The sequence below is a fragment of the Perna viridis genome, chromosome 4 (assembly GCF_037379345.1).
Source record: "Perna viridis isolate PV_CMFRI_1.1 ecotype Kerala chromosome 4, ASM3737934v1, whole genome shotgun sequence".
Classification (NCBI taxonomy): Eukaryota; Metazoa; Mollusca; class Bivalvia; order Mytilida; family Mytilidae; genus Perna; species Perna viridis.
In genome coordinates this window covers 27,037,435-27,064,632 of record NC_142448.1, presented here as the reverse complement: position 1 = coordinate 27,064,632, position 27,198 = coordinate 27,037,435, and the positions used below count along the sequence as shown (strand labels likewise).

Below are 27,198 nucleotides of genomic sequence, written 5' to 3'. Positions count from 1 at the left end.
CGTAAGCCCAAATGTCATGTTTCTAACTTGGAATCAGCCTTCCCTTGTACATGTGCTAGGTAATTTCTAGAAAAGCTATACAGGCACGACGATTTTTTAATAACCTTCATAACTTTTGCTTAAAAAAAAATAAAATTGACATATGTATTTATTGGGAAAAGTAATGGATAGGGAATTGTACAAAATCGAATTCGACTTGTTCGCGGAGAAAATGCATTGACAAGGATTGTAAAGAAAGCCCGCCGGAAAACTTTGAACGACATAACAGCGGAACTTAATAGTGATACACCTGTGAAACTGTCTCGTAGAACAGTTCAACGTGAATTGAAGAGGCTTGGGTATAATAGGAGGACAGTAGCGAAAAAACTTGGAGTACGCGAGGTTAACAGGAAGAAACGCCTACAATTCTGTCGTGGAAAACTACATTGGACAGCTAACCGTAACTGGAAGAGAGTTATTTTCAGTGATGAGATGACTATTGTTATAAAACCGGATGGTAAAGTGAAGGTATGGAGAAAACAAAACGAAAAATGGCGTGGTTATTGTCTTGGATATCTGAATCAGGGACCGACTCGTAGTCTGAAGCTTATGGTTTGGTGTACTATTACTTACTTCGGACGAGGACTGCTTGCATTCGTTGACGGAAATATGAATTCGGAGAAATATATCAAGACTTTTTTTTTTATAGTCCAAGTCACCTCAGATTGTTTGCGATTTTTTGCGTTTATTTTTGTAATTACTCGACGGTTCCTTTCAAAAACTTGCCATTTCATTCATGTCGTTCTGTACTACGATTCCCTTACAATTATTTTTCGTTCTTACCTCCGAGATTGAAAAAATTCAAAATTTATTTTTCCTACGAGAATTTTGCATTGAATGTATTGTTTATCCGCCATCTTGTTTCTATGGCGGGAAATCATGGTATTTCAGCTCTTCAATTGTGAGATAATAGGGAACATTTCAAAATATCCATAGAAACAAGATGGCGGATAAACAATACATTCAATGCAAAATTCTCGTAGGAAAAATAAATTTAGAATTTTTTCAATCTCGGAGGTAAGAACGAAAAATTTTTATTGTGATGTTTGTTGTTTACAATAACGCCATCTTGAAAAAAAGTTGACAAACTTTTGGCACCTGAGTGTAACTTCTTGTATAGTCCAATTCACCTCAGATTGTTTGCGGTTTTTTGCGTTTATTTTTGTAATTACTCGACGGTTCTTTTCAAAAACTTGCCATTTTATTTATGTCGTTCTGTACTACGATTCCCTTACAATTATTTTTCGTTCTTACCTCCGAGATTGAAAAAATTCAAAATTTATTTTTCCTACGAGAATTTTGCATTGAATGTATTGTTTATCCGCCATCTTGTTTCTATGGATATTTTGAAATGTTCCTTATTATCTCACAATTGAAGAGCTGAAATACCATGATTTCCCGCCATATTTCTGCTCTTTACCTTTAGTAAAAGACAAAACCAGAAGTTCCGAATGAAAATGTTACAACTGGTACTTAATAAGAGTCTTACCACATAAAGTTATAAATTAGCAGGGAACCAGAAATATGGCGGGAAATCATGTTATTTCACCTCTTCAATTGTGAGATAATAGGGAACATTTCAAAATATCCATAGAAACAAGATGGTGGATAAACAATACATTCAATGCAAAATTCTCGTAGGAAAAATAAATTTTGAGTTTTTTCAATCTCGGAGGTAAGAACGAAAAATAATTGTAAGGGAATCGTAGTACAGAACGACATGAATAAAATGGCAAGTTTTTGAAAGGAACCGTCGAGTAATTACAAAAATAAACGCAAAAAAACGCAAACAATCTGAGGTGACTTGGACTATAGTGACGCTTCCTACTTTTTATTTTTATTGAAGTTGCAAGGATATTCAAAATCGTTGTTTCTGAGTCCCAGGGGATCTTTGAAGAATCGTTTATAGTTGCCGTTCAAAAGCATCACACATAAAAAAAGTTAGTTTGACGTGAAATGTCGGTCACGGGGGCTTGTTGCCAACTAAATATGCAGCCCGAGTAGTTTATGAAAACAAAACTTCATGCTTATATACTGACAAAGGGACTATATCATAAGTAAAAAAAACAATACGGGTTATTTGCATCATGCAAACAAAATTGCAGGAAAAACAAAGACTAGTGTTAAACCTGAGGGACTCTGTCTACGTCGAACAACGTTGTGGTTGATAAATCAAACATAATTCTCGTGGGAAACAATAAAAGGGCAATAAGATATTCAGTAGCTTACGGACACTTATCGAGGTCATGAATTAATCATTTTTTAAGTCGCTAATATTGTTAGCGACTTTTTGCACTCGTAATTTCAGTACTTAATATTCGCATATGTTTTGCATAAATATGTAGTTATAAGCCACGTAATGCTGCAGATCCTCGTCGTGTTTACCGCCATAGCATCATAGTTCTAGCTTCATACGAGATAAAAATGTACCTCTTAAGTATCATACACGCGTTTTCTACGTGTGTTCTTTCTTGTTCGAGAACGGGAAGTTTACATGAAATGATCGGTTAGCTTTGAACTTTATCCAGTTTTCGATTAAGGCAGTGGGGCTGGTTTACAAGACTATATAGGTCATATATATTAGCACGCCCCGATATTGCATTGCCAGTTGCTTAATCTGGTTCCTAAACTGGTTCCCTGGTCAATATTATAAGCGACCCAGAGATCGTGATGTAACGTACCTCTTTTAAAACATATCGTACACATGTCTGTGCGTGTTATTTATTGCATGTATCAGAACGGGAAGTTTACATTAAAAGATAGAATGATCGGTTAGCATTGAATTTATGAAATATTACCCAGTTTCAGATTTAAACACAGGCGTTCATTACAATTGACTCTATAAAGGTGATATATATCATCAGGGCCCTGATATCTATATATAGCCATTGCCTTTTGTTTAATCTTGTTCCAGGTGATTGCCCCGTGCGGGTCCGGGTGTCAAAAGAATAGGCCCACAACAGCACTAAGCTTGTAAAAGCCGACTAAATAGTGCTCAAAACCCTGGCCGGGGGCTAGGGCGCTCTGCCCACAGAGCAACTGGGTTGTGTGCCCACGTGGTGGAATGGGATACCCCTGGCGTGTTACATGCCGGGATTGTCAGGCTGTAATACGGAAAACCAGACTGCAAACCATTTTATAAAGATACTTCATTTGTATAGAAAAACTCGTGGCAAAGACACATTCAATCAAACCGGAACATTTGAAAGATATTTAAATATTGCTGAATAGTCTCAAATTAAAACCCTGAATAGATATTAAAACCAACAATGTTTCATTGTGACATAACATGAAACAGTATTTTAATTTAAGTATGCACATCTTTTTTTTATTGAATCAGCGCTCCTCTTGCGAATCAGCTATGCGCACGCGAATCGCAGAATTTAAGACACTGGACCATCATCAGGATAACATTCTCAAAAAAAAAAATATCTTCCTTATGCAACCAAAATAGTATTACCATTTAATATGATTATGACTTTTGAAAAATAAAACGTCGGTATTGCGACATTTTATACCCAGAGAACGTGTAGCATACCTTGTTTTCACTGATAATATTATCTGATTGTTCCTTCTTCTTATTTGCACAGAAAACACCCAACAATGGCTCAGTTTTTAATCCTCTCATTTTAACCATTTCAAGGTTCTATTTTTCACGATGTATAACTTGTTTATTTTTATTGCTTATTATTGAAATTTAGTTTGACTGCTTTATTCTAAATTTCCTAAATGTACATTTACATACATGTCACCTATCAATATCTCTTTGTTTCATGCATTTATATTGGGATAGAATGACGACTGAGATCGGGATAATGGCAAGCCAAAGTGGACAAAAATCAATATTTTGTAATATTAGAAAATGAATTTTTAATATTACAAAATCATTTTTTTAATATTAGAAAAGATTTTTTTGATATTAAAAATTCATTTTGTAATATTACAAAATTCATTTTCTAATATTATAAATTCCTCATTTAGTAATATTATAAAATATCACACGTTTTGCGATGTTACATATTGAATTTTTAATATTAAAAAATCCCTTTGCAATATTGCAAAATCAGTCACATTTTTTAATAATACAAAGTGATTTTCTAATATAAAAAAAATCGCAACAGAATACGACAAATCCATTTTCTAATATTAGAAAATCAATTTCTTATATTAAAAATCGATTTTTAATGTTAGAAATTCAATCGAATTTTTAATATAAAAAAATTGTTTTGTGATATTAGAAATCTAATTTGTAATATTAGAAAATGAATTTGTAATATTAGAAAATTAATTTGTAATATTAAAAAAATCATTTTTTAATATTAGAAAACACTTATATTACAAATTCATTTTTTGATATTACAAATTCATTTTCTAATATTATTAATTAATTTTCTAATATTACAAATTTATTTTCTAATATTACAAATTCCTGATTTAGTAATATTATAAAATATCACACATTTTGTAATATTAGAGAATCAGTTGCATTTTTCAATATTACAAAACGATTTTCTAATATTAAAAATCGTCATTGAATACGACAAATCCATTTTCTAATATTAGAAAATCAATTTCTAATATTCAATAATAGTTTTTAATATTAGAAATTCAATTGGATTTTTGATATCAAAAAATGATTTTTAATATTAAAAAAGTGTTTTGGGATATAAGAAATCTAATTTGTAACAGTAGAAAATGAATTTGTAATATTAGAAAATTAATTTGTAATATTAAAAAATCATTTTTTTAATATTAGAAAAATGCTCATTTTTGTCCACTTTGGCTTGCCATGCGGGATCTTATAATATGGAGAAAACAAATCTTGAATATGGGAAAAAAGGGTTTCAGATTAGTGATTTAAATTCACCGTCACAACGAAACATGAGAATTTGAGATAGAACTAAGCAGCTCCGAGACTACTGCTTCGTTGGAACCTTCAGGTTTTTTTCTGTCTGTTGTATAGTATGATACGACAAATTTCCTATCATTGAGACGAGCAAAATGATCGATGTCCTCTTCAAGCAACACGGATTGTCAGTTTGTGATATTGTATACCACCGGCTATACAATGCAACAATAAATTATATTAGATTTGAGTTGTTTTTTTTTTTTGGTTTTTTTTGTTTAGTTTTGCAGGAGTGTTAGAATATTGTACACGACGAATGTTATGAGAATACGATAGTTGGCGAAACTTCTGTTCTGTATTATAGGATTTGTTGCGTCGAGGTTATACGACATTGTGTTGCTACAAGTTAGATGGTAGTGATATAACACAGCCTCCAAGCTATTGCGATAGAGAGGGCATATTATATTGCTCTGTCCCCTTTCGGGAAATTGTTTGTTGGACAAATTGGTGTCATAGGACAAAGGTCCAATAAGAGCTGTATTAGCTGGAACATTCAGGGTTTAGATAAAAGTGGTGTTGAGGAAACTGTTAGGAAAATTTATTTACTAATCAAATGACTAAAACTTTGTTGACTTGTTAGAGATATAGTCATGTATATATAAATGTCATATAGAAGTACTCCGTAACAAAATAACTAACCCGAGTACTTTATAACACGAATTCAACAGAGAGTAAAATAACTAAAGAAAATCATATACAAGGTATCAGCTGCTTTGTTGTGTACCAACACTGATTATATGACCGTGGATACCAAAACTTCATAAATAGCCGTTCAAATCACGTTTATTTCATCTTCCAGTAAATGTTGTAGTACTGATATATCTTAATTCCCCCCTTTTTTAACAACTATTAAAACTTTGTTATTAATTATTGTTATAAATGTTATGAAAAAAAATGGTGTCAACTAATTTTGAGCATCAAAAATTCGTTTGAGGTATTCGATCGGCTTAATATTCGTATGATTTTGTACATAGTTATGAATTTTCTACCCTGTATACATTACTGTAATATAAACCTATTAAGGAAAAGCTGTCATATTTAATCGAATAGTCTTTTGATAAATCAGGCTCACAATTTATTTCTTGCTATGGCTACAATGTTTTTTTTTTCATTTTTTTCCGTGATTTTGACGGGGAAAATACACTTACAGGACGCATTTAGTTATGATGACAGTCTTCATACATACATTTACGACAAGAGACGATGTAGATTTTCCTATTGTTAGTTTCCATTCCTAGATATTCCCGAAGCACCCTCCTACGGTATTTACATTTCACAACTGGTCCGTTTTGCTCGCATTTGTAATAAGTATTTACTATTTTTTTCATAAAAGTAATACGAACGTAGCAGTTGTTCTGTTTCATCATAGCTGTTTTTTTCTAGTATTTACCTTTGACTGTTATTCATTTATGTTTCATTGATATCATTGTTTTGTGAAAAGCATACAACAGATCAGACATTACCAATTATTGCCTATACTGATCTACAGTTTTGCCTGAATTGGGAAAACTGAAATAAAGCTTCGATGTATATTATTTCAATATTGTTCTAAGTAAAATTATTGGGACCAAAGAAACTTGTGCAGCAAGAAGTTTTTCATATACAAAAAAAAACGAGAGGAGACTCATCACTCCGGTGTTCACTGAAAGGTCTGCAAAATATATATTTTGTGTATAGTAAAACGACAATATTATTGTCTTATTGGTCGAACCATGTGTCGTTTCTTTTTGCCTGCCCCTAACCCAACGCATCGGCCCTTACATTTACCCGCTTCAAAGTAATTCCAGCGGGCCTTGATGTCGGTTTTCTCATCAATGTTATCAAGTACCAGTCCTTATAAAATTCAGACACTGCCTATGGTAAGGTGATTCATGGAGTAGAAAAACCCCTGGATCAGACGATGCTTTTTTGGTCTACATATGCTATATTTTATGTGAAAATAATCATTTCTGTATTTAGACCCGTACTTTTGCGAAAACTACACTTTAACCTCCCACTAAAATCGACCAAATCAAACTTAATCAAGAATGATAACTCTTGCAAAGTGCTAATTTCATATACAATCTATATAAATTTTATCTCAAAAGCGCAACAACCAAATGTAAACAAAGACGGACTATGCGATCTATTACGGTTTCTGAACAATAAATAAAACTGAATTCAGTGGGTTTTTGACATGCATGAATCACTTCCTGTCTAATTGTCATGAATACTGCTATTTAAATATATTGGCTCGCTGGGCTAGCCGTTCAGAAGTGGATTTCTTTTATGTCTTTTTTGTCTACTTAAGAATTGGCTATGATAAAAATTTTGTCTATTGAAAAATAACAAAAATTTTCCATATGCATATTGTTTATTGCGCGAAGTGCAATAAACAAAATATGCATATGGAAAATATTCTTATAAATTAATTTAAAAACATATTTTTATCTTTAAACATGAAAAAAGTAGCTCTGAATTTAATTGTAGAGGGGCGTGTCAATATTTTTTTATGCATCGAGGTATAACAAAATTATTTTTAGCAATCAGATTACAGTATCTATCTCAAATTAATTTACTGAAAAATAACATACATTTTCCATGTGCATATTTTGTTTATTGCACTTCGCGCAATAAACAATATGCACATGGAAAATGTATGTTATTTTTCAACAGACAAAATTTTTATTATAGCCAATTCTTAAGTGCTGCGTGGACATCAACTCTTGATATTTCAAAGTAACAATTTGTTTTTATGAGCATTTACATATAGACAAGTAGCAGTAGAAATAAAAGGCGAAATCTCTAGTTCGAGTTCAGTTGCATCAGATTAAAAAAAAAAACAAGTACTCTTTGATAATTTTTATTGTTAGCAAACGGGAAAAAAATTGACGAACTACAATTAAAATAATCACTAAATCTTCAATGAGCCTTATTTAGACATTAATCACAGTCATTTATCTATTATGTAATGATAAATAACTTTGGAGACCAATATAGACAAAATACTTTATTTATAATCTAACTAGCTTACTTTTATAAGTGTTTCACAGGTCTACAGCTCTACAGCAAACATCATCGTCCGATAGACAGTCAAATGCCGAGCATGTGCGGTCGAGACATACGAGGGTATTTAACGGTCAAAAAAGCTACGAACACTGTTCTGTGTAATTGAAAAGCTAATGAAACTGAATAAGCTTAAGGTATTAATAACTTTATGATATTTTTATGAATTCAATTTGACTTCGTTCATCGTAAAAAATCGTTGCATCGTCATAGCCCACTCGTAAAATACATCTTGACCAATCAGGAACGTCAGGAAATATCCCAGAACATAATGATCTACTAGTTTTGAATCAGACCGTTCAGCTAATTAAAAAGCAAGCTATGCGTAATTATGGTACAGAGTTGTAACCCGAAGCAAATTTCCTACATGTAACCGAATAGATCCAATGGTTTAGTCGTGCGGTCCCAATATGTTATTGTTTTAGAACTATAGCCTGTGGTATCATATGTAATGCATATCACTCCATCCAAAAGATTTCAACATGATATCCAAATGCTTTATGTACCATACAAATATAAAACGTTAGTCTGTATTCTAGAACTGTTGTTTGGCGAACATGGACGCAATGAACGTCCGTTGTATAATCGCGGCTTTGTTTTATGTCAATATAATAGGTTCAGTTCTCACTAACGTTATTTTCGTAAGTCCATGTGGTAAAGATACAAATAACGGGTAAGCATTCTTAAGTAAAATAATAATTTTGTATCCTTGTTTGGAACGTCTCATTCACATTTTCTTTTATATTTAGTTATTCTTTAATGTTGTATCATTTTTTATTGGTTTATTGTGTTTTTTTTTTCAGTAAGGGGGCTAAAACGCCTCTGCAAAGCGTCTACAAGGCTTTGTCAGCTGCAGAAAGTTTTACCAGTAAAAATAAAGGTAATGTTTAATATTAATGGTTTGTTTGTTTGTTAGTTTTGCTTGTGGTATGTTTTGTTGTTTTGTTGTTTTGATAAATTGACAGAAAAACAGTCACCAAACTGGCCTTTTTACTGAAATTAACAGATAAAAAAGAAGTGATGGTTGTCAAAGAAGAAATCGGGGAGTGGTTAAATCCACCTATTCCCCAAATATTTTGTTGAAGCATTACTGTTGCACCATTAAGTTATCAAGAATAAAGCCGTAAAGAAGGTTTTTTTTCTCACTTTTATTAATTTAAAATTCTGCGTTGATTTTGTTTTAAAGAAAGCAACCTTTCGGTTTATCAAAGACCAAAAGATTTATCAATATTTGAACCAAAAAAATGACTGAATTCTCTATCTTCAGCATCGGCTTGTGTATTTCATTACAGATGCCACTATTTACCTGGTATGTTCTCCGTGTAAATCCCCTTGCTACTTCGAGCTTGATAAGACCGCAGTCATAACAAACAAAGGTTCGGGAACTTTGGCCATCAAGAGGCATGGCCAGCACGATGTTCATTTGGTAAGTATTCTTACACTATTTTAAGAAATGTTCAGGCCACTATACAACCGTTGCCTAATTACTCGTCAGTATTACCAACAATTCTGGAAAAAAACTCACACATTTAAATATGGAAAAGTAATCCGAGCAAATTGTCCTTTAAAATTCGATAGATTTAAAGTAATACTAAAGGATGTCCGCAAAATCGCGGTCGATGAGCAAAGTGCGGACACAGTACTAATTTGACGAATCCAAACAAAATGAGTGATTGTTGTAAAGGATCTGCGATCATCTACCATACATCAATGGTGTGCAGTTTTGTTCAAATTGCTTTGTTGGTTTAAGAGGAGTTGAACATTAAACTTTCAAGGGGATTTGGTTTTCTTTTTGACCCAGCGCCCAGCGCGCAAAACTATGTACCTTTCTAACGCATGTAAGCGAGTTATTCTTTTCTTTCCTTATTCACATTACTCGTTTTTTTAACCTAATTATCTTTTCTCCAAAGTCAGGAGCGAAATATTTTTAACAATCAAAGAAAAAACCAAGCCCTCCTTCCCCAGAACTTAAATGGTGCGTCACTAAGCAAAGTTTCACATACTCATGCTAATATACTTTCCTGGAAAAATGGTTTAATCTGGGACTAAGAAGCTTTTTATTGGTCCCAGATTTAATTTGACCCAGGGATATGGGAGCTGATGTTTTACGACGACGATGACGACACCGACAAACGCAAAGAGAAGACTTTAAAAGTTGTTATGGCCCGTTGAGAAAAAAACAAACTCAATCAATCACAGTTGCAATAAACAATGTTAGCTGATTATCCTGAGGCTTCGCCCAAGTTTTCACTCTATGGTCAGTTGGCAGCAAGAGAGTAACCTTGATTTTTATTTTATCATGAATTCTGCTTATATGCACGTTATAGAGGGCCTTCTCGGTCTGGTTTGAGGGTGTTAACGTATTTTTTCATTGTTAACGATAGTTAAAGCATTAAAGCCTTGTTCCTTGATATCGGTTATTTTCGATGTATCGCGTGAGTTTTTTTTTTTGCAGACGCACATTCACTCCATAACCACACTTTTATATGTATATACTAATATGTGGTCAATCCCCAAACTGGGACTTGTTGATGTGTTATAATGTCATTTCCTGTTTGTTTGTGATTGATGATCCAGTAGTTTTTGTTTTTGTTCTTTTGGGGTGGGGTGGGAGGGAGGGGGAGTTGGGTTGAACACTCTTTATTTTCTTTATGTTCTGCTCCACCCAGTTAAAAGATGCATAATAAATTCGTGAATTTTAAATTATTCAATATTTTATTCAGAACAATGGGTAGGGGGTTTACCAGTCATGCTAGTTCACACATAAAAAGGGGAAGCGGTTCAGACCTCGGTCGCAGATGTTTACACAAAGGTTTAGTTTGACATGTTCTACGCCTCTCCGTGTCTGGACCTCAGAAAAATGGTGGATGTCGTTTAATAATTAAGAAAATGATGAACGTACAATACTCGTGTAACAATGTATACGTGATCCAAACAGTTCGTCGATTGAGCATGCGACAATCGGAACTCTTCAGCCTTTCAACAAAAAAACCTCGGAGGCACTAGGCAAAAGAATCTGTCAGAAATTTTACCGATCCGATTCTAAATTTATAGTTTTACTGGTTGATTTTTTTTTTACCATTACCTTTTTTTCCTAGCTCCTCGCTTCGCGCCAAATTCTTGACATTAGTTATTGTTCTTTATTTCTAGTGATATTTAACCAAATTTTTTAGTGCCACCCGGTGGAACGTACTATTTTGAGTCGCGTATGACTACAATTTCGGCATTTTTTTTCAAGAAGAAGTTCTCCTTTTTGCATCCGAGATTATTTTTTAGTGTAGCAGAAATGGCCGAGTAGTTCCGATTGAGCATACGACAGCGTATTATAACACACGGACCAATGACGGTCTCCGAATTGGGATATTTTCCCAAAAAATCGCGTTTTCCGTATAAAAAAAGATTGTTTCAGAGACAAATTTGGGAAATGCACAACACTACATTTATACCTCATATCACAAACGTATTCGATCTTTTTAGTAGTATTATATAGATGAAACGACAATGTACAATATCTGTGGGAAAAATAATCAGTTACTTATGTACTGTTGTATTCAATGCATTTCTACGAAAGCCCATTGAGCTCATATTCGTAAAATGATAAAAAAAAATTGTTATAACGCGGAACTTTTGCAAGTCACGCGTAATAATGAAAATAGCTCTTTGGGCTCTCGTACATTTAAAAATCGTACATATAGAAATGTCTTAAGTAATCCGTTTTATATATCGCGAGAGAATTAGTCTTCCTACTAGTAATTCAAAACGTATGCTATTAAAAGTATACCTCGATTTAAGCTGGTAACTAGCAGAATCTTATTAAATAAATAAATTGACATTAAGAAAATAATTTAAGAATTAAACAAAACTTTCGATTGTTTTTTTTTATAGGTTGGAGGAAAGTTGATTAATCCGACCAAATTCACAAAAGTCACCGACAAAGGAGCCTTACAAAGAATTCCATCTGCCTCAAAATCAAAGGTAAACAATACTTCTTATGTAATGTTGACAGTGACAGTGGTGTGAAAAAAAACTTCTTACGTAATGTTGACAGTGATAGTGGTGTGAGAAATACTTCTTACGTAATGTTGACAGTGACAGTGGTGTGAAAAAAATACTTCTTACGTAATGTTGACAATGACAATGGTGTGAAAAAATACTTCTTAAGTAATGTTGACAGTGACAGTGATGTGAAAAAAATACTTCTTACGTAATGTTGACAATGACAATGGTGTGAAAAAATACTTCTTAAGTAATGTTGACAGTGACAGTGATGTGAAAAAATACTTCTTACATAATGTTGACAGTGACAGTGTTGTGAAAAAAAAATTGTTACTTGTGATAACGGTAATAGGAATAAAACAATTAATCATAAATCCTGTATAAACATCCTGGTTCTGGGTGCCTTGTATCATTTTAAAATTTGTATATATTTCTTATCTAGGTTTTACAAGTGACGCTGCCAAGCGTTGGAATCACAGATCTAGGTACAATGTCCGGCTATGGATACTATACTAAGCGTGTTGCTCCTCTGGAAATTTTTGAAAACAGTGAAGCTCTGACATTGGCTCGATATCCGAATGAGGTTAGCATGTTAGATTACTGCTTTTCTTTAACCATGGTGGGATAAAGTCTGCGTTCTTCTAGTTTAGAAATGAATTTTGTACCCTCTTTAAATAAAGAGCATGTTGCAACTCGAGAGATACCTGTAAATGGTTGTAACGGAGGTTTAAAAGGCTGTTATACGCTCCAGTTTAATAAGAGAGCAAAATATGTTTGTGTCTATTGTATTTTGCATCAATAACCCGGTTCCCTTTGGAGTCACCTTCGGCAGAAACAAAAAGGTAGTCGCTACACACGGAATTCATTATTATATATATTAAATAAAAAAAAAAAAAAAAAACAATACGAACCTTTACATTTATGGCTCTTTTACATTTTTTTATCATCTATTTTTTATTTTGCAACCATATTTTCGGGTTTCAGATACATACAGTTGTATAATATAGTAATACAACAAAGTTTCGTATATTTGTTTTTTGTTTTGTTTTGTTTGTTTTTTTGGTTTTTTTTTTTTGGGGGGGGACTGATTTTATAACCGACGAAAGCGAAGATTAAATGGGGATATTATCCAATGGAAATCATATTGTTCTTTACAAGAATGTCATATACTTATTAAGTTAATAGTTTTATCTATTTTAAGCACTACATCAACATTCTTAAACCGTCCAAGGACAAGAAAACATTTCAATTTGATTCAGATGCGCCTAAGACGTGGAAAAATGAAAAAGACGTTTGGGCGCACGGTTTTTGGTAAGCCACGAGTCAATTTAGTGGTTAATCATGGTCTTCATGAAGGTTAGGTCGTGTTTATAGGACCTTGTTGTGTTTGAGAAACATTGTCAGAATTATTTTTGGTAACCTGTTTCACCTGCTACGGAAAATATTTTTGTCAAAGCGACATTTTAAATGTTCATGGACACATTCTACTTCATAGGATACAAGTAACGAATCAAATGATAAATCTTATAAAGTTGATGGTAAAACTTTCTACATCAACTAGACAACTTACACAAATTTATGGTCGTTTTACTATTTTCTAGAGGGACAATCAAATATAATTCTTTGATAACGGATTCAAAATTTGTAAAGTTACTTTGTTCTTGCTCTTACACTATTGCTCGAAATATCTGTCACAAACCAGAAAAAACTTCAAGAATTTGCGATTGTATTGGACCCCGAAACGGTCAGGTTCTGGTAAAACTAAACGATGCAGCCTCTTGCAATTGTTGGTGTATATTTGTTATTTTTCATTATTCTCAGTTTCCAGAGAAATAATTCAAACCCCCGGATGTTTTATTTGGTTGACATACTTTTATAAAACAATATAGGTATTGGAGCTGGGCTGACAAGGCGTATAAGGTAACAAGTCTAAATCCAGGAGATAAAAAGGCAACACTATCTGAACCAGCAATGTATGGTTTGAGGGAAGGTAAGTAGTGAAATCTGTTTAATATAATGACGTGTTTCATTCAGACAGGTACCTGGTTTATACATGTATATATGTTCAGAAAAAGCAAAGAACCTGGTATAAAGTGACCTGGTTTTTTTTGCCTGATTTAGACTTGCTTTGAGTTTGCACTGTAAGAGGTTTAGTCAAAAATGTAAAATTAAACAGAGAAAATACTAGCAACATGAAAAGTAATTGCACAAATGAGTAGAATCGCACACTAAAATCTAGAAATTCTCCAGTATTAAATCTTTAAAAAAAAAGATGTAAATATTGGGTTTAAAAGAAAAAAAAAGTTATTGAATCAGCATGAATTTAAGAATAAATGTCATGCAGACTTGATGGACAAGGCGACAAAATTAGTTTAAACATATTTATTAAGTAAAACAATAGAATGAAATGTACTTTAGCAAATTAACTACAGGATTCAGAAACAAAGACTTAAAGTCTTATATAAATTCGTCTCCTGAAATCATGAATAATAATGATATCATTGATATAAAGCATAGCTCAAGGAAGTAGTGCTCTAGTGTTTATAACGTGCATTTGGCGAGTTAGGTGCAAAGTGAAGAGGTTGATATTTAATGCTCTAAGTATTTATTCAGGTCATAAGCAATTTTAAAAATTATTCAATTATTCAAAAGAAGTAAGTATGTAATTTAGTTTGTTAATTTGAAGCGTTTTCCCTGTATCAAAAAGTTTTGAACCTTGGTAAATATTTCAACGTTACACTCATCCGACATCTCGTGCAGAATTAAATCTCGTACTTCATTATTATAGGTCACTATAACAGTGAAGACCCGAAATCCAGTAACTATCATAAACAGGGTGGTTACTTTAGGTTTGTCAATGTATTGTCCGAGCTAGACCAACCGGTAAGTCTTCAAAACATCATACAATTACATCACAGTGTTGCTTCAGTGTTACTATTGAAGTTTTTTTGTTGTTTTTTTTTGGCGGGGAGTAACTTAATAATGAAGCTGTAACATAGTGTACATGTAAATGTTATCTAAAATAATATGTTAATAGCCGTACTTTTTTCATCTTCATTCGCCATGGCCAAGATTACGTCCCTGGTTCTATTCCTTCACATTCGAGCTACCCAAGTACATAAAAATTATGTACATAAACCAAGAGTTAATTACGAAACCTTTATCAAGCGAAGATTCTTTTTTATTATAATTAGGGCGAATATTACGTTGACAGAAAGACGAAAAACCTATACGTATGGCCATTGAAAAATGCCGGTTACAACAAAAACGATATTATTCAAGCATCTATCATCGACAATTGTATACAGTAAGTATAAGATAAATCCAGTTGTTACATGTTGCTATTATGACGTTTGATTTGTTTGTCGGGGTTTAACGTCCGAGCAGCAATATTTCAGCTATATTCAGACGATGAACATGAAATTGATGATAAAATGAACATGAGATGATGATGAAATGAAAAATGGATGGGACACAAGGATAATGGGGTCGACAAATTTTGATTGCCGCTGGAAATAGGGAGAGGTGGGTAGGGTCGGACAATTTAGCCTCCTTTGGCGGAGCCCTATGGTTCCTACTCCGGGAGAATACCACAGTAGGGTTCTTTAACGTGCGAGGAACGTGGCATCTTTCCCAACACGGTGCACCACTATGGTTTGCGGTCAGGTTTTCCGTATTATAGCCTGACAACCCCAGCATGTAACATGCCAGGGGTACCCCATTCCACCACCTGGGACACACATCCCAGTTGCTCTGTGGGCAGAGCCCCCTAGCCTCCGGCTAGGGTTCTGAGCACTATTTAGTCGCCTTTTAGTAAAGCTGACGGAGTTTTCTTGAATAGAATATCTTTGCCGTTAAAAATCTGAAAAGCTTAAATAAGGGCTTCAAAATTCACATAAATATTGCGCTTTGCAGTTCGTGTTTTTAACATATAAAATTTGATCTATGTTCTTTCAATTTTAGAATAACTGACGGCTCTTCTAACATAGTATTGGAAGCGTTTACAGTGGAGACCTGTCGACATTTTGGTATTCTAGGCAACGATATTAATAAGATATCCTTTACGAAAATGAGGATTCAGAATTTAGGTAAGTAAAACAAACGACATTATCTTTTATATCTACATGTATTGGTAGAGTTGAATAATACGTGGATCCGAATCATCTTTATAACGATAGCTTTCCTGCAAATCAAAGGTACGCGCGCTTCCAGATGACCCTACAACAAATATTTACATACGTCCCCGAAAGGCGCCAATGGAATAAGCTTGCAGATTCTTCCGAAATGTGCCAGCGAACCTAGAGTAAAGACGCTTCTGAAAGGTTCCACTGATAAAAGCGGAAAATAAGTACCGATGCTTCCGAACAATTTACATACAAATGTGTATATTCTTTAATTTAAAATTTTAAACGAGATTTAGTTTTCTTTATTTTTTTGTGATAAGCATAATAAGTATAATTTGTAATGTTTATACATTGTTCTGAAAATTCTTTTACTTAATCAGTGCTTCCATCCAAGGCGTAAATAGACCATTGCATTACGTTTCGTTTAACAACATAGCAGATTTCTGAAATAGCTAAAATGATGAAATCGTGACCCAGAAATGAACATGATTTTATGTATCAGAATGGTATTTGAAGCAAAACAGTTATATTTCTTATATATGTATTGCAAACAATAGATTTTAAAAAAAGACATAACAAATGTTTCTAGACAATTAATCTTTTTAGGAGGATCAAAACTAATAGAACGCAACCTCTTACTGATGCCTTTTAACGAAATGCAAAAAGAACTTTCTATTGGAAAATGACCGTTGTTGAAATTATTGACATTGTGTCTTTTTTGTATTCCAGGGTCTTTTGGTATGGTACTATCAAAAAGCACTGATGTGAAAATAACACAATCTGAAATCAGGAATACTGATGGTGGCATTGATATTAGAGGTAAACTAATGTATAACATACCTTTAAGTACAGGTCCATTTAAGTATCAGTCGCACCCAAATATTTTGTTATATTTAAAAATATTCAGATTTTTTTTTGCTAACATGATATCAATACACCCATGAACAACCAAAATATGCTTTATAGCGGAGAATGAGGTTGCCATGGCATTGAGAGACATAATAAGTTATTGCAATACACTTCAAAATTTTCCTTCCATTCCTATTTTCCTATACAACCTAAGGTGGCTATTTCTCTTCAATCTCTCTGCTTTCTTCACTTCACCAAACATCTTTACAGAATTCTTATGTATGTGTAAAGTGTCAGTGAATGTAATTCAGTAACAAATGTTGTATATGTTCCATCATTTTGTATTAACTGCAATGGCGTCTGATATGAGTGAGTTTTAAACAAATCCAACGCAAGCTATTTAAGTACAGCCCTGCCTAAAATAAGCAGAGGCTTATAATGGGTGATTCATGCATTTATAAATCCCAAATATTATTTTATTGCAAATCGTTCTGTAGCCTCATAGAAACTTTATTAGGAAATATAAGTGTATATAAAAATAGTCCACTGGAGATATTAAAACTTAAAATTTTATGATGTTCTACTACAGAAAAAGTATTGGGAAATTTCTCCCAGAATTTTTACATATAACCAGTAAAATATATTTCTAGATATGTAGGAGATCCCCTATATTTTTATTGGAAATTCTTTCAGTAGGCCTCATAGAAACTGTATTCAAAAATAAAAGTTGAAGTGAGAGTTGCCCACTGGAGATATTAACAGTTTGATTTTGGTTATGTTTTTCTACTTCCCGCCAGAATTTTTACACTTTAACCAATCAAAAAATATTTAACGATAAGTATCAAATCGAAGAACATAGGAAGAGCTGTTTTTTTAGGACATAACAAATGCATTTATACAATTTCATTGATTATCTTAAGATATGATGAATCACCCCATGCCTGGTTTTTATGTAGTACAATACTTCAAGGCCTCCGTTCTTTTCTTTGAAAAAACAATCTGATGATATTTCAATTTTTTGAAGTAAAACTAATTACGTACCACTATTACTTCGAGATGGTCCATCTATAAGGCTAAACGAAAGGGAGACAACAAGACCTTTGAAACCACTCTATGGTCAATCACTCATGACCGGAAAAGCTTACGAACTCGCATTCTATTTCCTCAAAAAAGACTGATTGAAAGGTTGGAAAACGTAGAGGTGAGACTTACAATTTATAGTGGTTAGTAAAAGTTATATAATCTTTCAAAGTGAGAAAATCAGAATATAGCGTATAACAGAATCTCCTTAAACTGAGCAATTTGCGGAAATCAATTCGTTGACCAGCTATTATAGGTACCAAAGAGTAAAAAAGGTTGTCAGTATGCGATACAACAATACATGTAAGAATCAGTAAACGAATTCTAACAACACAAAAGCTGCAGATAAAGGAGTAATAAGGTAACCAAGTTTCGAGCGGAAATTAAAAACATATATTCCAAGAATAAAGACTACACAGGGAAATCAGACTCACAAAACAACGAAAAAAAAAACATGGAATAACGAGAGAAAAATAAGTAAATGAGCAACCCGGACTCCACTCAAAACTTTGAGAATGGATCAGGTGCACCGGCAGGCTAAAACAACTTGATTAAAGCAGTATTGAGCAGTCTAAGAAGAGGGTAATAATCTTACTTCGTGAGTTTAAACAATATTAGATGAATAGATATGATTGCCATACACTTTATAAGGCAAGTGAATGGTGTTAACTAGCTACCCAGAAGTAGATTTAGCTGAGCTATTCTGAACACCTTCCATAACAAGAAAAAAAAACAATTTAGAGTTTGGGTATAAACATTTGAGCGAGCTGGAGTCTGTTAAGAACCAAAATTCTACTGTGGAATAAGTTTTTCTCTGGCTATTTCTTTCAGTATAAAAAATTTCTCATAACATAATCTTAATAGCCATTGTTTAAGAAATCAGGTCCTCCTGATATAATGTGGGTTCTACAAATAGCAGATTTATAACCCTTAGTAGTGGGATGAACCAGATTGTTTTCTTCGAAAAGAGAAAATAGTAAAACTGCTCATTGATGTAACGAGAAAATGATTAGATCATTTTTTTCGTCTTGAAAACAAATCACTGAAGGTTGCCCACGTGGCATCATAGAAGGTCTCTGTAGACTGCTTTATGAATGTGCATGGAAGCTACCTCAGAAAAGTTTTTCTGACGGATACCTCTCCGGAAAGAAATTATGCTTGAACATGTAAGTTTTCAGAATGGGGATATAGAATTATTCCTTTAAACTGAGACAACACATTTGGACGCAGCGGAAAAAGAAGTGGATTTTCGCAAGACATTTGTAGAAGATCTGTCATACAGGCCTCTCTTGTCCAAGGTGGAGCAGTAAGAACTGAGTTTTCAGTCGCTACAATCACAGAATTTTGAGTCGGTTCCTCCTTGAAATGAAATAAAGCAAGGAGTGCTGCCCTTAACTCCTACAGTTTAATGTGTTTCTGCTTTGAGCAGGAGGCCTCATGCCCGAAAAAAGGTTTTTCCCTTGAGCAAAAGTACCATAACCCAGACATGAGGCATATGTATAAAGAGTTATTAAAGGAGGGGAAGAACCCCTGAAGAACATTTTCCTACGAACACCACCATAGAAGATGGGTAGGAAAGAGAGTAAACTGGTAAAACCCAGAGGCTGTGGTCCACTATACCAGCAGATAATTTTGAAGAGCGCTTATATGTGGGCGTCCAAGGGGAACTATGCAAGTGAATCCCAGAAATTTGTGAAAATTGTCCGGTCGTGACTGAAGAGGTGTATCAGAGGAATTTCTCCAGTGATATATGAACGGACATACTCCGAATTGCTTACAAAAATGCAGCAACGCGACACGTGTCAAACGTTATTCACACTTGTGCGGAGTGAATTGAGAAGTGACTAAAGAAATGTTTAGAAAAGATATTACTGGATGAAAGACATCAGTTTACTTCGGTACGAGTAAAAGTCTATAGTAAAACCCTGAAAATCTGACAGATATCCTGAATAACTTTCATTTTTCAAAAGCATGGATAAAACTTCCTCCGAAAGAAGTGAATTTTTTTCGCTTGAGTAAAGAGATAGGAGTCACTGATAGAAGAGGAGTACGAATACGAAACTGTAGTAAGAGTCACCCGCCTGTACTGACAATACACAAGAATCTTGAGTACTTCTTACGTTTTTATTTGAAATTATTAGTTAGTCTTCCTCCTACTGGAATTAATGGAGAAATAGTTTTTAAAGGCCTTCCTCTCACGAGAATTTCGCCGATTACTGAAGGGCAAAGACCAAACTACCATTCCCGGATATCTTACCAGACTTGGTTGTGGCGAGATTGGAAGTATGACCTGTCTTACCCTCTTTCCTCTCCTGAGGAGCTGAGAGATCGGAGGAAGAACCAGAAAACATAGAACGTTTTCCTTCAGTAACTTGAACATTGACTTGAGTTAGCTTAGGGTGTTTTGCTAGCCCAACTTGTAGGTCTGATACGGGAAGGCCAAAAATCTTGTCCGTCAGAGAAGCCATTAAAGAATCTTAAACAGATTCTGTAAAAGAGTACAGCTTTTAATTTATAGTTAATAATTTGATATAACAAGTTAGTAATTTGATATAACAAATTAACAATTTGATATAACGAATAAATAATTTGATATAACAAATTAAGAAAAGAAATACCCTGCCCCCAATACGCTCCCGTAAGAAAACGTGTGTTGATCTGCTTGACAGGAACCAGAATGGGTATTCGTTCGCTGTTTCGGTGATGGGTGGCTGACCATAAGGCGGTATCAAAGGTTCTGTTGTTGTCTTCCTGTCATGTTGGCGTGCAAAGGCATCATCTGAGAACTACTTGTAGTTATAAAATAACTATACATGTAAATGAATATATAAATATGGACATTTCACATTTTAACCTTGGTTGTTCTAAAGGTGGTGATAGAAATACTTTAAAGGCATCGGGAAATGAGATCGCAGATTGTCTGATATCAAACTTCGGCCGAGCGACTTATACCGGAAGTGATGGAATATCCCTTTACGGAGTTGGAACAAAAGTACATCACAATAAAATATGGGATGGATCGTACACCGGTATACGTTGGGAGGTAAGAACATACCCCATATATAAAACAAAAGTATCTGTTTAACTTTCATTAACGGTTTTTATTGTAGCTTAAATATGTGAAATCAACGGGAAATGCATTCTCTTATACACAAAAGTATTGGAAATTTGAAGAACCGACGATGCCAGAAATAGAGACAAAACCTAGCAAACAACATGCTAGGCATGTATCAAAAATATAGTTAGCAACCATGACTTCATTGTAACCGAAAGAATCGATTAAATACCAATAGGGTAGTTGCCGTGACCTCTGTAATAAACAAAAATTATAAAGAGACTGATACACCATATACTATAGTGAACTATTCCACAATTACAAACCGAGTCACGGTTGCATATACTAGTTTCGACAAGAATAGAATTTGAATATGATCCTAGTTTTTATTAAATGTCGTCTGTTATGTATATACTATTGTAGGGAAATGACTTTCATTTTGAGTATAACCATATTTCAAGAATGTGTTCTAAAACTAGTGATTGTGGAGCATTTATGTCCGGAAGAGATTGGACTAGGGTGGGTATTTTTTAAAGTGCGTCAAGACCGTCAACAGTTACAACAAAATCGGATTTCGGATATCAAGAGACCTAGACCAAGCAAATACAACAAATCACATAAAATAAAAAAATAAACACATACAGAAAAACATTAAGTAAATGAAAATGTTCAAATATTCGTTTTAGACACACAAGCTTTTGATCAACACCTTCGCTCTTGTGCGCAACCTTGATATGAACTTACAAATAAATGTAATTTTGTTCTTACAGAAGGATATTCGATTTGGGTTGACATCCCCTCCTTAAGGAGGGGACAACCATTTAATTTTGATTGCAAGGACCAGGATATTTTGTATTTTGTTATTCGGATTCAGAATTCTGACTTCCAATGTCAAATTTGACCCTTTGTCAAGAAGATCAAATGATCGTAATGATGTTCGTTTTCATCAGAAGTATGTCGAGGTCTACCCTTTTATATCAATCAAGTTAATCCTAGCTCCTCAATAAATAACCACTATATTATTGCAGAGAGGAAACCTTATAAAGAACAACCATATCCAGAACACAGTTAGAAGGGTACCAGGGGCCGATGTTAGAGCGGTTATGTTAGATGACCAGTACTCTTCGGTTGACATTAGGAACAATGTGTTCTTCAATGTAAGATTTTCATTGTAAAGTTAAAAAGCAGGTTTCCGATGGTACAACTGGTGTGTTCAAAGATACATTCAGTAAATTTTCATTAAAACTGTACGTGGACTGAGATAACCTACCGCGCATACCATAATTATTATTTTCAGGTACCTTAATATCTCTCAATCAGTATGTCGCCAATGGGTTTTTTGGGATTTACATTGAAAAAATATGTATTCAGGCAACTTTTCGGTTGAGTTGGGAAACATTTGACTAAAAAAAAACGGATGTGTAACTACAGTTTTTCTAGTACTCCTAGCAAGCTGAGACAATGGGCTTCATGTTGCGTTCTTTATTTGTGTTATCACAGGATGACTTAGACAGTCGAACAATTGAGCCCATAGTTTTTTTTACCCAGTTGAGTAAATATACATTTTTATACTAATAAGGATACAACGAATAATCAATGGGAGGTTGAAAAATACACGAATATCATCATGAGGTTGACTATGAGAGGGGGCAGGAATCACAGTGGACTCTCCCAGACCATGGACTATATAATGTCGTGATAGTTGGGTTCAACACACATAAATGTTGACGTACTCCCAAATAGAGTGGGAAACGCTCTCGAACCCACGTGGGGTCTGGGAGCAGCCTAGCCGCTAGTAGGACATACTCTGACTGATTTCTTCGGTCAGGTATCCCGAAGGCTGTGCTTCGCTACCTCCAACTACTAACAGACATCTACTAACACAATCCCTGTAAGGGGCGGTCGTGCGAGATCCGTAAGGATAGCCAAGACCGTAAAAACCACCAATCGGATGGGTTCAACGCTGTTTCACTTAAATTACTTTCCCCATATCTATTAGCTTACGAGATATGCGTGTGTTGAAATTCGTCTTAAACCAAACATATTGGAAAATACGAAAACTCTAGTGATTAGTAAAAAGGAATTGAGACAATAGAAAAACTTCGGGAAGCTTGATACGCGATTTTGCGGAGTTCTGTTTATTTTTTATTTTTTGGAAGATGGAAATAATAATAATTGGTCTTGAAAGTAGATTTTCGAAGCTTCATTGAAGTTTTTGTAAAAAAAGTATAAGCTTATTTACCTTCCTACATGCTCCTTTTTAAAAAAAATATGTACTTGTTTCGTTAAAGAACGATGTCGATGTCAGAATAGCAGGTGGCCGGGACAACGGTGTCTTTCACAACGTTTTCTATAGTGCTCACCAATACTCGATAAGCGTTGACGCTAGGGGATTACAACACAAACATACAGACTTCCTGACGAAAAGACTTAATGTAAGTATACGGGGTTCACTAGTAATGTTTTCTTATCATAATTTCATGCTGCCTGTTTATATTGTAATATACCGGAAAAAAATTAACCTCATTTTGGCGCGCTTGAAAACCTGGTCTAGCCCACCATTTCTATGAACTGCCTGAAATGCTTGAACCGTCAGAACCATTGCGGTGATTTCCAACTTGCTGGTTTTTACCTTAATATTGCCATTTTTAAAAAATATTCCGTTTTAATATTTCCTAGAGTTATCAGTTTGGTAATTTTGTTATTACCCTTCATTGGATAAGTTTCCCCTAGAGGACGCTTACCCTACCGGTGCACCTGGTCCATGCTCCCAGAGTCCGAGTTGCTTATTTGCTTTTGTTACTTTGTATGTATGATTTTAGTTACTTTATGTTCTTTGTTGTGTATGTCTGTTTTCCATGTCTGGTCTTTGTCCCAGGATTACATTCTTTTGATTACCGCTATAACCTTGGTTCCCTTGATTACTCTTTTTGGAACAACGTTTTGTCCGAATTTTGCAGTACAATTACCACAATTTACTTAATTATCCAAGATTGGGCTTTCCTTTCCATAACTTCATTCAGAAGCGTGCCCTCTCATATCTGTTTTGGGTGAAAATGACAGGGCGGGTGAGTGAACCCTTCTTATTTGTTAAAAACCTCTTCAACATTTAAAATGAACTGTATCAATCCTTTTGATACGTATCGAGCTAATAATTTTGTCATACACACATTGATCCGTTCCATGTACTGGTAGTCATAGTGCATGTACCTCAATAATTTTGATATATTTTATTTCTGCAAATTTACTTGAACAGGCAGTGCCATATAAAAGTCAATTATGGAGGTCACGATATCCTAAACTCGCTGCTATCGAAAACAATGACCCGGATGAACCAGAAGGTAATATCCACCAGTGAGGTGTGTTCTATTCGAAGCTTTGCTTCTGTTCGTATGATGAATGTACATATATCCATATATCCATATTGGACCTGAATATTGACAAAGACTCTCCTTCTTTTATTCTCATTGGGTTAAGTACATAGTTGATACTCAGTTAAAATGCATTCCAGATAATCAGTCGTTTACTTAAGATAAAAGTGCAAATTTATATCTACTGACCACAAACAATAAAACAGTCCCAATCTGAGAACATTCAATCTCATTTCATTATATTTTAAATAGCGTAACATAGCAACTAAACAATATGATTCTATGAAGCAGAGAATGCTTACTCTCTTGGTGCAAGTGGTCCTTCTTCACAGCATACATTGCTTTTATTTCGATCGTCGGTTTGATTTCTTATCTGCTATCTCTGTTTTGTTTTGTTTTTAACACATGCGCTTGGGGACAATTTGTGGTTTCTCGGTATTTTTCGTCGAAACCCGCGTATTTTTATAATGTTCCCTTATGAGGCACATAAGGGAACACTATAAAGACGAAAAATACCGAGAAACCACAAATTGTCCCCAAGCGCCTGTGGTATTTAAGCAAGGTTTGTTTCCCTTATTTGACCTTTCCAGTTATTGTAAGTAGGAACCAATTTTGTACTTACATACGTGAATCTTTCGTGGAAGTTTTATCATTTCTAGCCAACGTGCCTCACCTGTATTAATTTTCGGTATAAATGAAGTTTGGGTTTCCCTTTAGCTGAATTGTAATATGAGCTTTGCCATTGTCTCTGCTGGGCGATACCCATTTTTGTGTATCCAACTTCTACTTAACCAGGTTTGGCGTTTTCAAAATCATGTGGTTGTTCCTTAAACACATTTGCTTGAGTAACGTCCTGTGCTAGGTCAAGTAAAGTCTTTGAATTTTCATATTCTTTTTCCTTTATACATTATATGTTTCTTCTAGGTAACCGAATTGAGCAAAACATAGTGTACTATCCTGTAAACAGGACTTTTGTAAGTGGCCCTACGCACGGCCCGGAATGGTATAAAGTTTCCAACAACATCCAGGTAACAATACATAAACAATATATAACAAGATATAACTCTTAAAACAGTGGATATGTTTCCTTAGACCCTTTAGTGGAGCATGCTCGATATTCAATTCCGCGAGGAAAATCCAAGCCCTACCTCGCGGAAGTGTATATTGAGCATACTCATAAACTTACCACAAAAGTGTCTTTAGCAAACGAAACCATCATAATGGTTATCTACATAAAAATAGAAATTTACATTTGGACTTGCGACCTTGTTACAAAAAAGTACAAGTTAAACTTGAAGTAGAAAATGAAGTTAACAGCGGATGTGAACGTCCTTAATAGTATTTGAACAAAAGTTCCGTTCTTGATTTGTTAGATACTCCTCTTGATATATAAGAAATTGAATTTTACAAAACTGCCGTGGTTAAAACTAATTCTACCCTCTACAATCCATTTTTTTCAATGCATTGCAACCTATATTTTGTAGCAATTTTCTTGATGTGGATTTTGAAAATATAAATGAAATTTTCTTTTAAGCAAGGCATAAATAAATTTAAAACCGTATTTTGATCGAGGTGCTTGTAATGTACCAAATGCCTTTGTCTATTCAGACGGAAGACGAGCAGAATTTCTATGCTCCAGCTTATGGTGATATGAAGCCAATATGTAAATTAGCGAGCTTTGCATCCAGAGTAAAATTCGGAAAGCCCGTTTTGCCAAATCAGGTTGGTCCTAGATACCCAGTAGGACCAACTGTGTCAGGTATGTAAGAAGTTAAATATGAACTTACTGCTTAGAAAATATAGGAATATTGCTTCAATATTTGGAAGCACTGTTCTGAATATGCCAAGTATAGTGCAAGGATTGTAATCTCTATAAACCGGATCTAGGTTTTTAGGTAAGGTGGGCGTTAATAGAATTAAAAATGGCGAGCGAAAAAAATTTTTTGGGGTAGAATTTGTGAAAAATGAAGATTTCATGCAAAAAAAAATAATTTTCCCCAATTTTAAGGGAAATTTTGTTCATTAACTACGTATTGTAGAACAAAGCTTAAAATTATGTTTAACATGTATTTTGTTACAGATGACATCACGGATTCAATCACTGAGCAATGTGAGAATTTATTACATCCTTGCTTTCTGCTTTTCTTGTCTTGCACTATAAAACTAATCATGTTATAAATTCTTAATTGTAAGATAAAAAACTTGTTTTCAAAACAACCGAGGATTCTGTTACATATGGATATTTTATCGCCAGGTTTAGAAAAAACCTTCCAGGGCTATAAAACTGGGCGAGCACCAGCTCCCAAATCGTGCAAAGTGGCAGGACCAGCGAAAATGTTGCGATCAGCTGAAGGACTGTCTAAAGTCGTTGACGGTGACTTTTTGCGAAGGCTTCAAGAAATATGGTTTTAAAGAAATAAATTGTCATGTTAATCTCTGTGAATGAATAATCATTTTATCCAATGCACAATGTGTTGTATTTTTTTCAGTCAAGGTTAAAGCCAAGGTTCAATGACATTTGCAAAAAAAAAAGAAACAAAACAAAAAAAAAAACAAAAAACAAGAAACATACAATAAGTGGTCACGTGTCGATGTCTCCTGTTTCTTCTTGTTGATCTCGGATTGGAGTACATTAAATGTTGGTAAATGCGTATTAGATTGAAAACCTACCTAACTAAGGCCATATGTAATTGTTGATTCTATCATATATTTAAAATGTAATGCTGTCATGAT

General features: G+C 34.2%; 1 protein-coding gene across 1 annotated transcript; it reads left to right on the top strand.

The window, feature by feature from the left end:
* Positions 1–12,399: 12,399 nt before the first annotated feature.
* Positions 12,400–26,943, top strand: LOC148619543 (uncharacterized). The gene is made up of 15 exons (XM_088579534.1): positions 12,400–12,569; positions 13,188–13,297; positions 13,876–13,976; positions 14,775–14,869; positions 15,181–15,293; positions 15,950–16,074; positions 16,840–16,929; positions 20,910–21,082; positions 21,518–21,613; positions 22,123–22,251; positions 23,386–23,529; positions 24,351–24,435; positions 25,390–25,493; positions 26,074–26,224; positions 26,720–26,943. The coding sequence occupies exons 1-15, from the start codon at positions 12,477–12,479 to the stop codon at positions 26,875–26,877; spliced, it is 1,767 nt and encodes a 588-aa protein (XP_088435660.1). The 5' UTR covers positions 12,400–12,476; the 3' UTR covers positions 26,878–26,943.
* The last annotated feature ends 255 nt before the right edge of the window (positions 26,944–27,198 follow it).